This window comes from Pocillopora damicornis, chromosome 2 (assembly GCF_964200805.1).
Source record: "Pocillopora damicornis chromosome 2, jaPocDami1.2, whole genome shotgun sequence".
Classification (NCBI taxonomy): domain Eukaryota; kingdom Metazoa; phylum Cnidaria; class Anthozoa; order Scleractinia; family Pocilloporidae; genus Pocillopora; species Pocillopora damicornis.
In genome coordinates, this window is record NC_142671.1 from 35321391 (window position 1) to 35343403 (window position 22013).

General features: G+C 40.7%; 3 protein-coding genes across 3 annotated transcripts; 1 reads left to right on the forward strand and 2 right to left on the reverse strand.

Annotated features, from left to right (window-relative positions):
- The first annotated feature begins 2724 nt into the window (after positions 1–2724).
- LOC149051041 (uncharacterized) lies at positions 2725–4807 on the forward strand. Its single transcript, XM_089195252.1, has one exon. The coding sequence runs from the start codon at positions 3554–3556 to the stop codon at positions 4043–4045; it is 492 nt and encodes a 163-aa protein (XP_089051378.1). The 5' UTR covers positions 2725–3553; the 3' UTR covers positions 4046–4807.
- A 3782-nt stretch (positions 4808–8589) lies between these two features.
- LOC113686415 (uncharacterized) lies at positions 8590–12690 on the reverse strand. The gene is made up of 2 exons (XM_089197442.1): positions 12509–12690; positions 8590–10362 (listed from the first exon to the last, which is right to left on the reverse strand). Exon 2 carries the CDS (start codon positions 10344–10346, stop codon positions 8994–8996), a length of 1353 nt encoding a protein of 450 aa, XP_089053568.1. The 5' UTR covers positions 10347–10362; positions 12509–12690; the 3' UTR covers positions 8590–8993.
- A 3035-nt stretch (positions 12691–15725) lies between these two features.
- Positions 15726–21606, reverse strand: LOC149051042 (uncharacterized). The gene is made up of 2 exons (XM_089197443.1): positions 21477–21606; positions 15726–18059 (listed from the first exon to the last, which is right to left on the reverse strand). Exon 2 carries the CDS (start codon positions 17816–17818, stop codon positions 16706–16708), a length of 1113 nt encoding a protein of 370 aa, XP_089053569.1. The 5' UTR covers positions 17819–18059; positions 21477–21606; the 3' UTR covers positions 15726–16705.
- Positions 21607–22013: the final 407 nt, after the last annotated feature.

The following is a 22013-nucleotide window of genomic DNA, read 5'->3' on the forward strand; positions in this document are numbered from 1 at the left end:
TCACCTCCTGCTATCACACAAAAGGATGAATAGGTATCAATTTGATGTCGGTTTGTGTAAACACAAAAAAATTGTGGGAGGAGATTATTCAGTTTTTCTTGCTTACGAAGCGCGAAATTTAAATATACTCGGATTGAACAGTCGAGTCGAACGGGAGAAATTGACGAGCGTGTGCGACTATTTCCACTCGCCATTGTTTTTTAACTCCTTTTTGTTGAATTGAAATACGGAACGAGAAAGATACCCGTAAAACTACATGAATTAACGACGCGCGAGGCTTAGGACGTTATTACCAGGTTTAAATCATACACTAGAGGAAGGAGAATATGAACCTTTTTGTGCACGTCAGGAACAAAATCTCATTCACGCAGCGCGAAATTTAAGTACCCGCACATTAAACAATCGAGCAAATGACGATAGTCTTCTACATGATTCAACGGCGTGGTAGGCTTCGGACGTTAATACCGGTTACACATGCTCTCATTACCTTTGTATCGCACAGTGAGCCTCTAATTGAATATATCTTTCGCCAGTTTTAAGCAATATAAAGGAAAAAACGGTGACATCTCTTTACTTCAGATACGAAAGCTACAGTCGCCCCACCATCCACCCCACCGTGACTATTTGCATCCTAAAAAATCTACCATAATCACCCCCACGGGGAGGATTTGTCGTATCATCAGTTTTGCCGATGGTTTAAATCTGCCGCTCGTATGATAATCGGAAATTTGAAAAATCCCGCGTGTATTTTAAAGCTGTTTCCGCCATTGTTCTAAAGTAGCCATATACGGTCATTGTTAATCGTTAAACAAAGCCTGCTCAACTTTCAGCTGATCCGCTTTTCTTGATACGAAGTTTTTTCTGCATTTTAATACGTGCAATATTTCTCTTTTTTATAGCTGGCTCCACCAGCAGGAGAAATAAAGGAAATCTTGTGTGTCAGTTAGTTGCCCGAGCAAAAAAATGCGTCTACCTGACCTGCTCGGGTCGCCCACTTTGTCCCGCGAAGCAAAAATATTGCTCTTTTCAGCAGGGTTGTATATATCTAAATTGTACCAAACTTCTTTCCTATCCATCTGTGTTTTTACTACATTTTCATAAAGCAACGGAGTCGTAAAACACAACATTAGGTCTCACAAGCGATTTTCCAAGTCGCCTTTCAAATGACTACCGGAAAACTCGTTAAAAGTCTTGCCTTTCCAATGAGTCGGTAGACTTCAATGCGTTTGAAAAAAAGCCACTAAAGCTAGTAATTCAAGCGAATCCGCATCCCGTAGTTAATTTCCGGCAATGAGAGGGAAGTTACTGCCATTACTTTAAAAAATCTGTCAATTTGGAAACAGTCAGCGCGCCTTATTTTCACTTCTCACCAAACACAAAACGAATGATTATTCATAATCTTACAAGCTTTCCTTCATTAAATTTTACAGACAATGAATTTATTTCAACCTTGAAAATACGAAGCATTCAGCTACACGTTGGCCCGCTGCCTATCCAAATTTGATCATTCACACGCGTGTAAGCTGGCGCCCGTGAAAGCCGATCAGACTTTCAAACGATTTTTCAACTAGGGTATTTTTCTAAGTAAATTTGAGGTTGTGATTTATCTCCCGAAAAAAAAACTGAGATCGAGTGCTGAAAAACCATCTGTGAACATCTACCACAGGCCTTCCAAGCTCACGTTTCGAGGAAAAGCAAAGGATTACTTCATGAGAGCATAACTCCGTCTTATAACAGGAATAACAGTGATGCCAAACGATTGTTTCAACTAGGGAAGTTTTCCATGTAGATTTGAGATTGTGATTATCTCCAGAAAAAAAAAATGAGGGTGCTGAAGACTCCCTATGTTAGTGTAGAGACGGTGTCGAAACGTCCCCAAGGACCCCTCTCATCTGTGAACATATACCACAGGTGTTCCAAGCTCACTTCTCGAGGAAAAGCAATAGATTACTTCATGAGAGCGTAACTCCGTCTTATAACAGGAATAACAGTGATGGCGAAGCAAGCCAAAAGCGGCAGAAAACATCACAAACCACAACGGAAAAACAAAGAGTGACTAGGTTCTGTTATTCTTACGTGTAGAATGTTCATATTTTGAAATATTTGGCGTTGTAAATCGACCATATTTCTTTCCCCATACTATTCCTAACAGAGTATTCAAATTCTCAACGTAACTTGACCCCGCGTCACACGGCGCCTGAGGCTTTCATTAATTTTAAAATCGTTTGCTTTTCTAGGAACTTCTGAGCAAAGACCTGAAATTCGCTGTGGCTTCCTTAGTTTTCTAGAAATGCATTGTTTGTCTGTATTCATTCACAGTCAAGACAAAAATAACTGGTTAGTCTGCAGCTCTGCTGTCCTGAATCCATCTCTCATTCGATTTTTCTCCAGGCCTAGGCGCCCAATACAGTCTGGGAGCAAATGTCATAAAATAAGGTCCCGTGTGAAGTTCGTGCTGAAAGCAAGCACCTAGTGTAAAAGTGTTCATTAGGTCCTACTAAACATGAAAAGTTTTGGTGCCAGCTTTGCAACTTGCTCAGACGGCTTTTAAGGGGGGGGTTAAATTCTGACCCATGAAATCCAGCGTGAAAACGAGGCTAAAACACATAATTCCTCATAACTTTGTTAATAACAGACAAAAGTACACCAGACTTGCTCACATGATTGGGCATGATCCTCCCTGTTGGTTTATGCTAATTTACATAGGTCACGTGATCTTACGCATGAAAGCGAGGCTGAAACACATAATTTACTATAAATTTGTCAAAAAAAATCCTTATCATGCCAAACTTGCTCACCTTAGTCAGTTAGACATCTTGCATCGATTGGTGCCACTTTGTAGTGTCACGTGACCCCATACATGGAAATGAGGCTGGATTGCAAAACACGCTAAAGGTGAACACATCATCCAGGACAATAACGTTGACTCATTGCAATTCATATTAATGCTGTATGTATAGCATTTGAATGAAAAAAATAAAAGCTAAAAAGCTGCAATGATTATGTATTTCGTGTGGCTTATATGACTTTATTATGAGCGATTTCTACAATCCTATTTCGCAATGGGAGACAAGTCGTTGTGGCATGGGGAACGGAATGTGAGGCAACGCACAGAGACGTCAGGCATCTACGAAGTATACAAGAAGAAGCCGACACGAAGATTATTTTACATGCTCTGGATGCCTCTGCTCAAGGTGCTACCCAACTATCTATATATTCTCCTGACACTGATGTTCTTGTTTTGGCTCTCCGACGGTATCCAGATTTGTGCTCCAACCCTTGCTTTGTTACTGGAACCGGCAGAAGTCGTAGAGTTATCAACTTGAAGTCAATCGCAGACGCCCTTGGGCCCACTTAGACGGCTGCGCTGCCAGCGTTTCATGCGTTGACCGGAGCAGATGTTACTGGGAGTTTCTCTGGAAAGGGAAAAGCCATTTGTTGGGATGAGTTTGATAACACCAGCACTCCTATCTTGCAAGCTCTTGCTAACCTCGGTTGTGGGGAACAGCCAGATGACGGCACAAGACGTGGAGTGGAACAGCTGGTTTGTCGGATGTACCAACCAAAGACAGACATCAAAACTGTCAAAGCCCTCAGATGGTCCCTCTTTAAGAAAAATCAAGCTGAGTCTGAGAGGTTGCCGCCCACACAAGCTGCTCTCCATCAAGCCATACTGAGAGCGCACTACCAGCTTCTTGTTTGGAACAACGATCATGTAGCAAACCCGGTGTTGCCCTCACCAGGAGGCTATGGATGGCAAGATGAAGATGGAAAGTGGGTACCAGTTATGACAAATCTTCCACCAGCTCCAGAGGCAATTATACAGCTTGTCCGATGCAAGTGCGCCAAGTCCCTTGCTCTAACAACCGTTGTCGGTGTCAAAAAGCCGGACTTGTCTGTACTGATCTCTGTCTGTGCTCTGAAGATTGCCAGAACGAGTATGCTGAAAGTGATGATGAGTATGATGAAGACGAAGTCGAACAGGAAATTCCATAGGAATGGACAACAGAACAATGTATATAGATATTCAGTAATACTTTCATGACTGTATATATAAAACAGCAGTGGTCGCTATTTTCATTTTCTGCCCTTGTTCCAATATACATGCGAAAATGAATACATGGAACCAGTATCATAAGTTGGCAAAATTATTGATTATGTGTACAAGATAAATTCTCAAATGAAGCCTCCGCAGTATTTGCTTTATCCGTCTTGTCCCTGTGCTATGGGCCATAGGACAATGATTAGTTGAAGTTTTTATATCTGAAATCGGATAACCAGATATGTATCTGCCTAGTAGTTGTTAATACATTTGGCAGGACAAATGCCATCCTACACGATGCTACCAGATATATCCAGCCTCGTTTCCATGTATGGGGTCACGTGACACTACAAAGTGGCACCAATCGATGCAAGATGTCTAACTGACTAAGGTGAGCAAGTTTGGCATGATAAGGATTTTTTTTGACAAATTTATAGTGAATTATGTGTTTCAGCCTCGCTTTCATGCGTAAGATCACGTGACCTATGTTAATTAACATAAACCAACAGGGAGGATCATGCCCAATCATGTGAGCAAGTCTGGTGTATTTTCGTCTGTTATTAACAAAGTTATGAGGAATTATGTGTTTTAGCCTCGTTTCCATGCTAGATTTCATGGATCAGAATTTAACCCCCCTTAAAAGCCGTCTGAGCAAGTTGCAAAGCTGGCACCAAAACTTTTCATGTTTAGTAGGTCCTAATGAACACTTTTACACTAGGTGCTTGCTTTCAGCACGAACTTCACACGGGACCACATTTGCTCCCAGACTAATATATCAACCGTGCTACAACTTAGCACGGTATAGAAAACTAGGTAATTTTCGAAAACGTACCAAAGCGTCTGTGCGCGAGGTCTTTCATTTCACTATTCGTCTAAGTAACCGAGGTCTTAACAATTAAATAAGCACGTATCACGTCCAGTTGGCAGATTTCTGCAACCGACCAGCAACTCACGTCTTTCATTTCACTATTCGTCTAAGTAACCGAGGTCTTAACGATTAAATAAGCACGTATCACGTCCAGTTGGCAGATTTCTGCAACCGACCAGAAACTCACGGTATCGTGACATCCTTCCCCAGTTGAATTAAATATGTTCATGGTCTTACTCTCTGACTATAATACAGTCGAACCTCAATTATACGGACCTCGATTATCAACACTCTTGCTCTGGTCCCAATTTTGTCATGAATATTTATTAGTCATGATCACGACCGTAGCAATATTCTTTTCGAAACTACAACGTTGAAAAGTGAAGTAAAGGCGAGTTTGTTTCGCTTTCAAAAAGCTCAGACGCGTCGTAACTAATGAAGAACATTTTTGTTCCTCATCAGTAATCATACTCTTGATTATCCGGACCCTCAGTTATCTGGACCATTTCGTCTAGTCCCAATGAGTCCGAATAATCGAGGTTCGACTGTAGTCATGACAATATTTTGAAAGAGCTGTGTACAAAGTTCGCATGGCGAAATTAGCTCGAAGAAACGAAATTCCATGCTGCACCCGCAATAATACTTTGTAAAACTGAAACCTAATAACAGCCCACGCCGAGCACAAGTTTCGATTACTCGAATGAAGCCGAATGGTAAAAGATTGTAGCTGATTGCGGAAGTGAAAGAGGCCTCGTGTAGCTACTTTTGAAATTCACGGCAACGTGACATCCTTCCCCGGTTGAATTAAAGATGCTATGATCATGTTCTCCAGCTATAATATAGACTTAGTTTCATCAAACCATATAATAAGCGGCGTACAAGAGCTGAACGACCCTGTGTTTTTCAAAGTATATCTTTCAGTGTTCTATATAATACCTTATACTAACAATATACAGTCGAACCGCGAAAATCTGCACGTCGATTATCCGGATTTCTCGATTATCCAGACTTTTCTCAAGTCCCAATTTTGTCATGAATATTTATTAGTCATGATCAAGATCCGCAGCCATATTCTTTTTAAAACTACAGCGTTGAAAAGTGAAGTAAAGGCGAGTTTGTTTCGCTTTCAAAACGTAAAAGCAGCGCTCGCACGCGTCGTAACTAATGAAGTTCATTTAATTTTAGTTCTTCATCAGTACTCATTTTCTCGAGTATCCAGACCCCCAACTATCTGGACTATTTCGTCTAGTCTCAATGAGTCCGGAGCACAAGTTTCGATTACTCGAATGAAGCCGAATGAAGACTGTAGCTGATTGCGGAAGTGAAAGAGGCGTCGTGTAGCTACTTTTGAAATTCACGGCAACGTGACATCATTACCCAGTTGAATTAAAGATGCTATGGCCGTGTTCTCCAGCTATAATATAGACTTAGTTTCATCAAACCAAATAAAATAAGCGACGTACAATATCTGAATGACCCCGTGCTTTTCAAAACATGATATGTTTCAATGTTCTATATAGTACGTTTCAAAATGCGCTATTCAGTAGCACATTGCGAATTGCACCTTAGCGTGAGCGTACACATTGATATAAATTGTGAAATCCCCTTGTGAAACCTTCCAGAACCCCTATTAGAATGACTTGATCGACGAGACACCTCATAGGTAAAAGAAATAAAGATTCGTCGTCGTCGACCCAAAGCAAAATCCTATCTGCGACTTGCGTAAGTCGTCGTCTCCAAATAACATAAAGTATACCTATAAGCGAGCAGGCCGCTTATAGTACATCCACTGCTAACTAACTTGAAATCATTTCACTTATATTTTATCTAACACTACTTACCAAGTTAGCTTTTATAAATGAATCCAAAGGACGTACGATAACTCTGCCAACGTCGATCGTCTAAGGTAAAGTTTGGAGTGGGCCGTGGCTCTTCTTGGAATCAATTATCAACAAAGGTGTGTCTGCGTCTGTGGGGGTGGGGGTGGGGACATCAGGGAAAACCTTGTACACAAGCTTTTATTTTCTCATTTATCACATATAGCGAGTCATTATTTATTAATATGATTTCAGTGAGTCTCATGCAAGGCAGATAAATTTATAGTTTCCTGAAAAAGGATTGTTTTGTTGGAAACCTAACACCTGCACCTCTTAATTTTTATGTACCAATATTTTAACAGTCCAGCGCGTTTGTTGTCTGCTTTTTCTACATTACAATTCAGTCTGGAATTTGATAGATGAAGGACGAGCCATTAGGTGGATATGCTACAGTCTGTACCACTTAAACCAAATTATATTTTTGTTTTATGTAAACCAATTTATTTATATTTTATGTCTATAAAAACCTACTTAAATACTTGAATTGGTAAAAAAAAATCTTTTATCTAACTTCTCTGAAAAACATAAATTTTCTCTGAATTTGTGTGGAATTCCCTGAGTTTTCCCTGACCTTGAAGGACCCTTTTTTTCCTAACCATTTCCTGACTTGTGGGAAGATAAAGTTAAACTTGTACTTTAGCCAAGTTGCCCATCAAGCCAGAGTTGGTCTTTAGCATGAAGCAACTAGAAGCCAAACCAAGGTCAACCCTCAAACGGAAAATAACATTCGATAACAGCGGGCTCTCGTTTGACAAAGAACTATCGCTTAGTTTTGTTAAATACTCAAGTTCTGTTTGGGTAATAACTGCATAATGAAACGAACCATCGTTGTTTTAAAAAAGGTTTCCTTACAAACTAAGTATTGTGCAGTAATAAGAAATCTAAATTAGACAACAATGTTCGAATGATAAACAGAAAGATTAAAAGCATCGTAGGCACACAAAATGGCGGTTGGCGACTGATTAAGCGGTAAATCTAAACCACCCCATGTACCTTTTTCCTGCAGATTGCATCACGATGTTAACAGATGCATCGAAAGAAAATAAATTGAAGAACCGTTACATAATGTTCTGGACTCCGGAAAAACTCATTTACTGACCTAGACTTTAAGGCAAAATTGAAAAACATACCTGAACCAAACGAGTCAATTCAACTGTTCTGTTATTTCTGTGCTAAAAATTTCGCCTCTATCACTCCTTGATGACCACCATCTTGAGTACACGCGAAGACTAGTATCTATTAACTAATTTCCAATAGAATTATCGGTACATACGGCGGGTAATAACGAATAAACAGTGAACATTTCGAATTGGGTACGAAAACCCTCGATTGCCGAAATGCTCGCTATGTTGTGACGTCACGTGGTTATCAAATCTGATATGTTAATCAAAAGAAACTGTATTATAGTTCTGTGTCGGCGGGGGAAGGGAGAGGGAGGGGAGTATCAGGGAAGGGGGGGAAGGGTATTACAAGATTGTTTGGTTTTACCAACTGAGTTGATAAAGTGAACCAACCACCGTAAAGAGTTTCTTTGACGTGTCGAGCATTAGTCCTTCGTCAGGGCGTCTGCTAACGCTAGAAACGGCAAAACCAGAGAAACAAATCAAGTAAAAACAAAAAAATAAAATGACCAAAACGAAACAACTCGGTGAAACGAATTTAAAAAATAAGTTAAAAGCAGTCAATAACAAGCCTGGCTACCCCGAAGAAGATCGAAAACGTCGGAAACTGATCTTGGCTAACATCCCGGGCGATGTAGAGGGGGAGGGGGGAGTTGAGCGCAATGAACAACTCTTTAACGATTTTATAATGCTTAAGTGCTTTTAATGGTTAACAATGGTTATAACAGTCTAATATGCGTATATAATAACGTTTTTTTACTTTTTTTGAATAAGAATATTCGAAAAAGCAAGATCTTTACAGCTACGGTTCTAAACTGGGACAAAAGATCTAAAGAAGAAACTTAGACGGGAAATACTGACTGTATGCGTGTAATTAGGTATAGGTAGGTTATATCACTTCAAAGAATTGAAGGCCTATATATGATGACTAACATTCATGAACTAATCTGGTTGTAGGTGAGTCTGTTTTTACTCACATTCTATCAGGGAAACAATGTCCTTCCAATGGAGACAGACACTATACTAAAAGAGACACTGATTTCATCCTATAATCAAACAAAACTTTGACAGATGCAAGTGTCTTTTTAGTAAAGTACTCTTTCCATCATCATGACTGCGTTGGTCATCATCATGACCAACATAGTTATGGTTCCACAGATGACAACTTTACCACCTGAGGTCTCAGCAGTACCATTCCAGTTTGGAGGCTTGTCAGACACTGCCAGTGTCTGGGTGCTGGTGCAGGCTTTATTAGAACACGAGGCCAAGCTCTTCACCCAGACATTGTGTCCATCCACTTTCAAAGGTAGCACTCCCTGTTTTACAGCAGAGGTAAACTCTTCGATGGTTTGCTTGAAGTTGACAGATGGAGCGGATGTAAAGGCGATACCCAGGGCTTTCTTATCAGCTAATAAGACGACAATTTCCAGGTTTTCTGGATCTTGAACTCTCCCAGTATAGGCAAGCCAGTCCATTACATCTGAGTTCCACTTCAAGGCACTCGCAATGGCTGAGCCAACTCCGTCCGCGAATCGACTTTGAGCATTAGATTCAGGAAGATTGTTAGTTGAGCGCCTTGATCGCAGCAAAAACTTTTCAATCTTCAGCTTGATCACTTTGACTGGGCTATCTTCCAGCTCTATAGATCTGTAGCATTTCCTGATGTTAGAATACCATGTACACTTCTCTCCTATATTCCACATTCCCTTGAGAGATTCCAAGACTGTGTCGACTTTGACAAAGGAGCCCTTGATGGACCAAAAGATCTGGAGGTAATTGGAACAATCAAGATCACAGGCAGACAGTACACCATTTCCTGGATTCAGGTAACATGGTATTTGAGAGGCAAACGCCCTTTCTTGTATCTCCCCACAGGTTGAATGGATCCATGGCCGCAGTAGTGGCATCAGTGAGACTTGGAGGCATTTATGAACTCCAATAACCCAGTTTCGCGCGATTAAACTGAATTTTGCAAAGTTTTTGTCATCAAGCTTGCAAAAATGTTCAGCGTATTTGATTGCATATCCATTACTTGTGAATTCACAGGGATACTTTCTCTCCAAGCAGTTGCGATACCAATAACAGGAATCCCCTGGTGGAATATAGCACTTAGAAGGCAGTAATGTGGTAGGCGTGAGAGTGCTTGGATTGCCGGAAGTACAGGAACAATCACTCGCCACTGATCCACTTCCCTTGCCATGCACTTCCAGCATACACGGATACCAGCAGTAGGTTGCAGCTCGGTCTTCACAGTGGTCTTTTTGGTTGCCCTTTTGCTGGATGTATGCATCCGTCAAGCACGTCATCCACTGGTATTCGTCATTGTAGCTGCGCATTTGAATGCAATCAACACCCCCAGGGGGTCCAGACAACTTGTTACACTGAGCAGCCCATCCCAATTTAACCACAAGTAAAAGCATAGAAGTAATAGCTAGCATCGTTCAAACTGAGAACCTGGGAATGTAATTAGGCCATTTTAATATTAAGTATCTGTACACACATTTGCACTGGGTGAAAGAATACAGTAGAAGCCCGCTAACTCCAACTCTCAAAGGAGACGAAAAATGGTTCGAGTTGGGGGGGGGGGTTAGGACTAAGGTTAATTGTGTTGAATATCAGTTATCCTTTCAATGATTGAAAGGGAATCATGTTTTTACCATTCTCGTACAAAGGAGAGTAATATCAGTTAATTTAGTTTGTTTTAAAAGAGCTTTAGATGCCAAACGTTTAGTTTGGGTAGTTAAGCTAAATTACATTTTCATTAATATTATCGCGTTCGTATCAATCGTGAATAAAGATTGGAACGCGTCAATCAGCTATGTTCTGACACTTAGGCGTTTATCAACTTTGTTATGTTTGCCGTTATCACGGCAAACATGAGCTTAGGAATAGTAAAATTTGTTTAAGTTAATGTGGGATTCGTTTAAACCGAGTTCGAGCTAACTGATAATAAATGACTGGAAAATAGGGTAAATGCCTGAGAACATCGGATCCTATTTGAGTTAGTGGGGGATTCGTGATAACTGCGGTCGAGTTAGCGAGGCTTTGCTGTATTACTATTGTTTTGTTGTGAGCAGCGACTCAGTTTTAAAGGCCTGTACGTTTTTCAGCAGGCCTGCATACCTCTGAATTCTATCACACTTCATCGCTTACTCACGCATGAATTTGAATAAGCAGTAGGGTAACTCGAAATAAAGGGAATCCTGTGTTTCTATTGGTTCCCAGACCAAGCAAAATGCGTCTACCTTTCCTGCTCGGGTCGCCCACTTTGTCCCGTGAAACAAAAATGCTGCACTTTTCACAGGCTTCCCAAGTTCACATGCGTTCACGTAAACTTGGGATGCCTGCACGCTTTTCAGCAGGGTGCAGACCTATAAATTCTACCAAACTTCATTGCTTACTCACGCGTAATTAAAAAAATTTGAATAAACAGCGGGGTAACGTGTAGCTGAATGCTTCACATTTTCAAGATTGAAATCATCTTGAGAACAGGAAGGAAAACTTATAAGATTATGAAATAGATAATCATTAATTTTGTGTTTGCGGAAGCGGTGAAAGTAGGGCATGCTGACCGTTTCCAAATTGACAGATTTTTATGAGGAATGGCAGCAGTTTTTGGCATACGCGGATTCGCTTGAACTACCAGCTCTGTTGGCTTTTTAAAGGAATTGAAGTTTGCCGACTCGTTGACTTTTCACAATAGTCATTTGCTAAACGACTTGAAAAATCGCTTATGAAACATCATGTTGAGTTTTACGACTCCATTGCTCTAATTGACAATTTAACTTAGGCCAATTTCTGCAACCGAACAGCAAATATGTTGTCACCACAAGAGATCACAAAGCGTGTCTCAATTCATAACTAGGATAATTTAATAGCAAGCGCATACGCCGAATACTTCGTAATGTATTGAATTAGTTTTCAAACTCCACAAGTGAGATTCTAAACCATGAAAGGATCTTCGCATGGCGAAATTAGCTCGAAGAAATGAAATTCCATACTGCACCCGCAATAATACTTTGTAAAACTGAACTCGGATAACAGGCCACGCAGAGCACAAGTTTAGATTAATCAAATGAAGCCGAATGGTAAAAGACTGTAGCTGATTGTAGGAGCGGAAGAGGCCTCGTGCAGCTACTTTAAATCCTTCCCCGGTTGAATAAAAGATGCTATGATCATGTTCTCCAGCTAGAAGATAGACTTACACTCATCAAAACATATATAATAAGCGGCGTACGAGAGCTGAACGTGTGCTTTTCAAATCATAATGTGTTTCAATGTTTTATATAGTGCCTTTCAAACTGTGCTATTCAGTAGCATATTGCGAATTGCACTTTAACTTGAGCGTACACACTGATATAAATTGTGAAATCCCCTTTGTGAAACCTTCCAGAACCCCTATTAGAGTGACTTGATCTACGAGACACCTCATAGGGAAAGAAATAAAGATTCGTCTTCGACCCAAAGCAAAATCCTTTCTGCAGGCCATCGCCTCCAAATAGCATAAATTGTCCCTCTGAGCGTGTCAGGCCGCTCATATTACATCCACTGCTAACGAACTCGAAATCATTTCGCTTATATTTTATCTAACACTACTAACCGAATTAGAATCCAAAGGACGCACGGTAACTCTGCCGACGACGATCGTCTTCGGGGAAAGTTTGAATTCTTGGAGTCAATTAATAACAAATTAATAACAAAGGCGCGTCTACGTCTGTATGTGGGGGTGGGGTCATTAGGTCATGAGATAGCGAATCATGAATAGCTGCTGAGGCATATTACCTGCAGGAAACAAAAACGGATTGTTCCTTTGCGACTGCTTTTTCCTTACGAAGGAATTGAGCAGCTTATATGCCCTTGAACGCCACCCCACCCCCCCTTCTGTGATTTTGAATAGTGAGAGTATAGTTTCCTTGTCAGTTTCCCAGAAAGACGGTTTGTCTTTGGGTGTTTGCTTCAAGTCTCTCAGGAAAGATCGGCTCGTGATCAAGTTTTAAGACGCATAAATCTCTTATTCAATTCACAATCCCCAAAGAGTCGCTCCTTTCCTGATTGAGTATCTGGAGCTGTTATGGTTAATTTCAACAATAATCTAGTCATTAGTACTGAGATATGTTAAAAAAAGGCAATTATTTTTTAATTTCAACGCCTTGTCTTACAATGATTGATAGCAGACGATGGCGAATATCATTTAATACAAGATATGCCTGCAAACCAGGCATAATTTTTTAGCGATTTTCGGTCGAACGAAGGCAAACACGAGGCGACGCGAAGTGCGAGTCAAGTGCGAGGCGGCGCGAGGTACGAGTCACGCGCCAGAGTTAGAGCGCATAGATATGCCCGCGAAGAGGCCCTCGTTATTAGGGCTATTAGGGCCTCCCCCTCCCCTCCCCCTCCTGAAAGGAGGGGAAGGGATGGGGAGGGGAGGGGGTACTTCAAGATCGTTTGGTTTCAAAGAGTTTCTTTGACGTGTCGAGCCTTAGTGCTTCGTCAGGGCGTCTGCTAACACTAAAGACAGCTAACGAGAAAAACAAATCAAGTAAAAACACCAAAATGACCAAAATGAAACAACCCGGCGCAACAAATAAAAAAATAAGTCAAAACCAGTCAATGACGAGCCTGTCTAACCCGTAGAAGATCGAAAACGTCGAAAAATAACTCTAACCCTAACTCTGTGTAGAAGAAAGAAAGTGCTTTATAAAAGGGCAAAAAAAACCTGTGCTCTTTCTGATTGGAACAAATATCGTAAATTCAACAACTATGTGAAGAAGGAGTGCAACTCTGCACGTAGGCAATTTATAAACAATCTGGCAGATGAACTAAAGACCGGAAACAGTTCAAAGCCTTTTTGGAACTTTGTTCAATCAAAGAGAAAAGTCAAATGTGATTTAGCGTCCTTAAAGGTGAACGATTCGTATCTTAACGACGACCTGAGCATTGCCAATTGTATGAATTCTTATTTCTCATCGGTGTTTACTGTTGAGGATCACGAAAACTTTCCCGACCTTGAATATATTACAGATGAGAAATTATGTAACATCTTTTGTTCTGCCACGGAAGTTGAGAAATTGCTAAGAAATTTGAATATTTACAAGTCCCCCGGGCCCGACTACATATCACCTCGCATCCTAAGAGAATGTGCTCAAGTGTTGTCATCTCCACTGGCTTTATTTTTGAATACATCCTTCTCTCAAGGTCAACTACCAAGTATATGGAAGTCGGCCCACATCACTCCAGTCCATAAGAAAGGGAGCAAAAATCTCATGGAGAACTACCGCCAAATATCACTGACTTGTATTGTTTGCAAGATTGCAGAAGCTGTGGTAAAGTCCCGTGTGGTCGACTTTTGGTCAGACCTCAATCTTTTTAATCCAGACCAATTTGCGTATCTAAGGGGTAAATCGACGTTGGCACAATTACTTACATGTTACAATGACTGGTCAAAGGCTAGGAATTGCTCGCAACAAACGGATATCATCTTCTTAGATCTCTCCAAGGCTTTCGACAGCGTGCCACACGAGCGCTTGCTGTTGAAACTACAACGGTATGGGATAGACGGCTCTCTACTACTGTGGATTAGAAATTTTTTGACGAATAGAAGGCAGCGTGTAGTGTTAAGGGGCAATTGTTCAGACTGGTCACCCGTGATTTCAGGTGTGCCTCAAGGAACAGTACTCGGCCCAATCCTATTCATTATTTATATAAATGATATTTCGGCAAACATTGCATCAACCGTGAAAATCTACGCTGATGATACTAAAATCTATCGCAAGATCATGGAGCCTGATAAGGATATACCAGCCTTACAGCTGGACTTGAACAAATTAAGCGATTGGGCTAACAAGTGGCAGTTGCGCTTTAATCCTGAAAAATGTGAAGTTATGCGTGTAACGCACAGTAGAGACAGATCCAAGCCTAGTTATTCCCTTGGTACGCAACTAAAATCTGTCGACAGTGCCAAGGACCTAGGGGTCACAATAAACTACGATCTCTCTTGGGGTAAACACGTTTCCTACATAGTAAACAAGGCGAACAAAGTGTTGGGTATAATTAGGCGATCACTTGGAAACGATAATCGCTATGCGTTTTCCTGCCTCTTTAAGTCGTTAGTAAGACCTATACTCGAATACGCTGTCCCCGTCTGGAGCCCCTACCAAAAAAAGGATATCGAATCCTTGGAAAAAGTCCAAAGAAGGGCATCTCGGTTGGCATTAAAGCAAAAACGCGGAGAAATGAGCTATGAAGACCGCTGCCGCCTACTGAATTGGCAAACTTTGGAGAAACGAAGAGAGTTTTTATCTCTGATCCAGTGCTACAAGATAGTTCTGGAAATAGATAGTCTTCATTTTTCGGACCTTTTTGAACTTACTAAATGTAATCGAACTAGAGCCAATCACGATTATAAGCTCTACGTAAAAATAGCTATCGTAAATTGCTACAAATTTTCTTTTTTTGTACGGATCGTTAATATGTGGAATAATTTGCCTAAAGATATTGTACACGCAGGATCATTGACTTTATTTCGTAACAGACTAAAGATTTACATGAATATTGATTGAGATGATGGTAAACAGTTTTTAATTATCTGTATATAATGTTTTGATCTTTTTATTCGGGGAATCTTTTATATAGGGTTATCCTCTAGAATATCCCCTTTCGAGAGATACTTTTTACAATTTTTATTTTCCTTCTCTTGAATAAAGTATTGTAAGAGTGTAAAAAATGATCTTGGCTAACATACGGGGCGATGTAGAGGGGGAGGAGGGTGGGGGCCGATCTTGACAACGAGTAGTGCGCAAGGAACAACTCATTAACAATTTCATAATGCTTAAATGCTTTTAATGGCTAACAATGGTTATAACAGTCTAAGACGCTTATATAATAGCTTTTTTTTTACTTTATTTGAATAAGAATATTCGGAAAAGCATGAGCTTTACAGCTACATTTCTAAACTGAGACAAAAGATCTAAAAAAGCAACTTAGACGGAAAATACCGACTATATGCGTGTAATCAGGTATAAGTAGGTTATATCACTTCAAAGAAGTGCCCTCTCTATTTATCGTTCCAATGGAGAGAGACACTATACTATAAGACACAATGGTTTCATCTAATAATCAGACATAGGCTATCGTAACTTGTGAGTAACCTCTCATGAAACGTCTCACATCTACTGGGCAAATAGATTCTACTCTTCCTTCAGCAACGCGTAATATTAGTTTAACTACCATGCAATGAAATTAAATGAGATTATTTACTTGGCTATTTTATCCTCTATATCCTACGGCTTCGGATAACTCACAGTTAATTTAAGGGCCTGTTACACATTGAAGCCTGTTTATGGTAAAAATAACACCGACAGACTGATTGAAACCTACAAAACAATGCAACTCGGTGGTTTACCACAATATTTGAAATGCTCTTTTTCGTAAGCTTTGAAAAACAGCAACTATTTTGTGGTCCAGAAATGACTCGTGATTCAGGTCCTGGTTTTTGATTCAGTGATGGTGCGGGAATGTTGTCTGAAGGGTCCAGCACCATGACCACACCTAACATGCTAAAGCCAAAAATCACCATGATTGTCGCAAGCATTGCAAGAGTAAAACTACCGAGGTGTACGTTTTAGTGAAGCTTTTTGCAGCAGGTTGGGAATCGAAAAGTTTCAGCTCGAAGGCATTAGGCACAAAATTCAGCGTGAGATAGACCATTAGAACAACTGTTACGCATGATAAATCTATGTTCCTAGCTCAATAAACAGAAAAAACTAAATCTACCTTCTTGACAAATGCGAGTATCTTTTTAGTAAAGCAGTTTGTCCATCATCATGACCAACACAGCGATGGTTGCACACAAGACAACTTTACCACCTGAGATCTCAGCAGCACCATTCCAGTTTGGAGGCTTGTCTGACACTGCCAGTGTCTGGGTGCTGGTGCAGGCTTTATCAGAACACGAGGCTAAGCTCTTCACCCAAACATTGTGTCCATCTACTTTCAAAGGAAGTGCTCCCTGTTTTACAGCGGAAGCAAACTCTTGGATGGTCTGGTTGAAGTTGACGGATGGAGTGGATGGAATGGCGATACCTAAGGCTTTCTTATCAGCTAATAAGACAAGAATTTCCAGGTTTTCTGTATCTTCAACTCTCCCAGTATAGGCGAGCCAGTCCATTACATCTGAGTTCCACTTCAAGGCACTTGCAATGGCTGAGCCAACACCGTCTGCGAATCGACTTTGAGCATCAGATTCAGGAAGGTTATCAGTTGAGCGCCTCGATCGCGGTGAAAACTTTTTAATCTTCAGCTTGATCACTCTGACTGGGCCATCTTTCAGCTCTCTGTAGCACTTTTTGACGTTAGCAGACAATCCACATTTCTCTCCTATATTCCACATTCCCTTGAGAGATTCCCAGAGTGTGTCGACTTTGACAAAGGAACCCTTGATGGTCCAAAATATCTGGAGGTAATCGGAGCAGTCAAGATCACAGACGGACGGCGCACCATTTCCTGGATTCAGGTAACATGGTGTATGAGAGGCAAACGCTCTTTCTCGTATCTCCTTACAGGTTGGATCGACCCATGGCCGCAATAGTGGCACCAGTGAGACTTGGAGGCATTTACGAACTCCATTAACCCAGTTTTTCCCGGTTTGACTGAACTTTGCAAAGTTTTGGTCATACAGCTTGCAAAAATGTTCAGCGTATTTGATTGCATATCCATTACTTGTAGCTTCACAGGGATAATTCCTCTCCAGGCAGTTGCGATACCAATCACAGGAATCCCCTGATGGACTATAGCACTCTGGAGGCAGTGATGTGGTAGGCGTGAGAGTGTTTGGATAAGAGGTTGGATTGCTGGGAGTACAGGAACAATCACTCGTCACTGATCCATATTCTCTGTTATGCACTTCAAGCATACACTGATACTAGCAGTAGGTTGCAGTTCGGTCTATGCAGTGGTGTTTTTGGTTGCTCTTTTGCTTCATGTAAGCATCCGTCAAGCACGTCCCCCATTGGTACTCGTTATTGTACCGCCTTAATAGAATGCATTCAACAGTTCCAGGGGGTCCAGACCACTTGTTACACTGGGCGGCCCATCCCAACCCAACCACAAGCAACACCATAAACGTAAGAGCTAACATCGTTCAAAGTTGAAACCTGAGAAATGTAATAAGGACACCAGTTTAAGATTGAATATCTATTCATACATTTGCAGTGCGAAAACGAATACAGTGGAAGCCCGCTGACACTCGAACTTACAAGAGAAACGAAAAATGATTCAAGTTGGGGGGGGAGGGGAGGGGCTCCAGTTAGCTTGGTAGCTTGTTTTCAATATCAGTTATCCTTTTAATGATAAATAGGGAATCATGTTTTTAACATTCTCGCGGAAACAACGGTAATTTCCGTATATATAGTTTGTTTTAAAAGAGCCTTTCGATGAGGTTTAGCTAAATTACGTTTTTATTAATGTTATCACGTTTGTATCAATCGTGAATAAAGATTGGGACGTCTCAATCAGCTATGTTCTGACACTCTAAAGTTCGAGATATCAGGGCAAGTCTGAGCCTAGGGAAAATTAAAATTAGTTTGAGTTTATGGGGAATCCGACTTAATCGAGTGAAATGACTGGAAAAATGGGGTAAATGACTGAGGAAATCGGATCTTATTTAAGATAGCGGGGATTCGAGTTAACCGTGTTCAAGTTAACGGGGCTCTACTGTATTACTATAGCTTTGCTGTGAACAGCGATTTTAGAAACCCTTAACATTTCTACACTGTTATTATCGCTCAAACACTGTTTGTTACATATGAATACCTTACCGTGTTTCATATCAATCTTTAGACTCGATGATACTTTGCCATTTGTTCAGATACCTAATGGCAACAACTTTTTCTGCATTTAAATGTGTGCAATATTTCTCTTTTTTATAGCTGGCTCCACGAGCAGGAGAAATAAAGGGGATCCTGTGTTTCAGTTGATTGCCCAAGCAAAAAAATGCGACTACCTTACCTGCTCGGGTCACCACTTTGTCCCGCGATGCAAAAATATTGCGCTTTTAAGCAGGTTTACATACATTTAAATTGTTCCAAACTTCTTTCCTATCTATCTATGTTTTTACCACATTTTCACGAAGCAATGTTGCCCCGCTGCCCATTCAAATTTGATTATTCACACGCGTGTTAGCTGGCGCTTGTGAAAGCGGGTCAGACTTACAAACGATTGTTTCCAGTAAGGAATTTTTCCATGTAGATTTGAGATTGTGATTATCTACAGAAAAAAAAACTGTGAGTGCTAAAGACTCCCTTTGAAGCTATTGTTAGTGTAGAGACGATGTCGAAACGTCCCCAAGATCCCCCCCCCATCTGTGAACATATACCACAGGTCTTCCCGGCTCACGTCTCGAGGAAAAGCAAAAGATTACTTCATGAGAGAGTAACTCCGTCTTATAACAGGAAAAACAGTGATGGCAAGGCAAGCCAAAAGCGGCAGAGAACACCACAAACCATAATGGACAAACAAAGAGTGAATAGGTTCTGTTATTCTTACGCGTAGAATGTTCATATTTCGAAATATTTAGCGTTGTAGATCGATCATATTTCTTACTCCGTACTATTCCTTACAGCATGTTTAAATTCTCAACCTAACTTAACTCCGCGTCAGATAGCAACTGATGCTTTCACTAATTTTAAAATCGTTTACTTTTCTGGACACGTAAGCTTGGGCCGTGAGCTTAAGATACCTGTGCATAGACCGGAAATTCGCTGTTGATTCCGTAGTTTCCTAGAAATGCATTGTTTACCTGTATTCATCCACAGCTAAGACAAATAGTAACTGGTTAGTCTACAGCTGCTGGCCTGAATCCATCTCTTATTCAGTTTTTCTTTAGGCCCAGGCACCTAATATATTAACCGTGCTACAACTTAGCAAGGTATAGACAGCTGGGTAATTTTCGACGACTTACCAAAGCGTATATGCGCGATATCTTTCGTTTCACTATTTATCACGTATTACGTCCACTCGGCCGATTTCTGCAACCGACCGGTAAATATATTGTCGCCAAAAGAACTTACAAAGCGTTTCGACTTTACTATTAAACAAAATAGTTTTACAGCAAGCGCACACGCCGAGAACTTTGTGGTAAATTGAATCATTTTTCAAACTACGAAATGTCAAAGCCAGGTGAGAAGCTAAACCATAAAAAGATCCTCTTAAATTTCACTGCAACTTAAAAACTTCAAATATTTTCAACTGAAGAGCTGTGTACAGTATTCGCATGGCAAAATTTGGCTCAAAGAAATGAAATTCCATGCTGCACCCGCAATATTACTTCTAAAACTGAACTCTGATAACAGTCCACGCGGAGCACAAGTATACATTAATCAAATGAGGCCGAATGGTAAAAGATTGTAGCTGATTGCGGAATTGAAAGAGGCCTCGTGTAGCTGCTTTTGAAATTCACGGTATCGTGACATCCTTCCACAGTTGAATTAAAGATGCTATGATCATGTTCTCTGGCTTAAATACAGTCGAACCTCAACTATCCGGACCTCGATTATCCAGACTATTTCTCTGGTCCCAATTTGGTCATGAATATTTGTTAATGATGATCACGATCCGTAGCCATATTCTTTTCAAAACTACGCTTTCAAAAAGCAAAAGCAGCGCTCCCACGCGTCGTAACTAATTAAGAACATTTTTGTTCCTCATCAATGTTCATATTCTAGATTATCCGGACCCCCAATTCTCGGGACTATTTCGTCTAGTCCCAATGACTCCGGATAATCGAAATAATATCACTGCAACGCAAAAAGCACAACATTTTCAAAGAGCTGTGTACAGTGTTCGCATGGCGAAATTAGCTCGAAGAAATTAAATTTCATGCTAAACCCGCAATAATGCTTTGTAAAACTGAACTCTAATGACAGCCCACGCAAAGCACAAGTTTCGATTTCTCAAATGAAGCCGAATGGTGTGAGACTGTAGCTGATTGCAGAAGTGAAAGAGGCCTCGTGTAGCTCGTTTTGAAATTCACCGTATCGTGACATCCTTCCCCAGTTGAATTAAAGATGCTATGGTCGTGTTCTCCAGGTATAATATATACTTAGTTTCATCAAACCATAAAAAGCGGCCTACAAGAACTGAACGACCCTGTGTCTTTCAAAGTACGATGTGTTTCAATGTTCTATATGTTATACGTTCTATAGTAACTTGAACTACCTGAATACCGCAGTCGAACCTCGAAAATCCGCACCTCGATTATCCGGATTTCTCGATTATCCAGACTTTTTCTCTGGTCCCAATTTTGTTTTTAATATTTATTAGTCATGATCAAGATCCATAGTCATATGGTGAAACCTCCGAGAACCTCTATTAGAATGGCTTGATCTACGAGACACCTCGTAGGGAAAGAAATGAAGATTCGTCGTCGACTCAAAGCAAAATTCTCTCTGAAATTTCCACGGGCCATCGCCTCCAAATAGCATTAATTATCCCTCTGAGCGTTTCAGGCTGCTTATATTAACTGCTAACCAACTTGAAATCGTTTCGCTTATATTTTATCTAACACTACTTACTGTATTAGCTTTTATAATGAATCCAAGGGACGCACGATAACTCTGCCAACGTCGATCGTCTATGGTAAAGTATGAAGTGGGTATTGACTCTTCTTACAATCGATTATTTATAAAAGGTGTGTCTACGTCTGTGGGGGTGGGGGTGGGGGTGGGGACATAGGGGGAAACCTTGAACACAAGCTATCTTTTCTCATTTGTCTCATATAGCGAATTGTTAACAGCTGCAGAGGCATATTACCTGGAGGAAACAAAACGGATTGTTCCTTTGTGACTACTTTTGCCTCAGATAGGAATTGAGCAGCTCATATGCCTTTGAACATCACCCCACCCCCTTTCTGCGATTATGTACGATGAAATCGCAGCTTCTTTGTCAGTTTCCTAGAAAGACAGACATTGTCTTTGAGTGTTTGCTTTTCTCAAAAGAATTATTGACTCAAGATGATGTTTTAATCCGCATAAATCTCTTATCCAATTCACAATCCCCAAAGGCTCGCTCCTTTTTCGGCTCAGTTCCTAAAGCCCTTATGGAGAATTTAA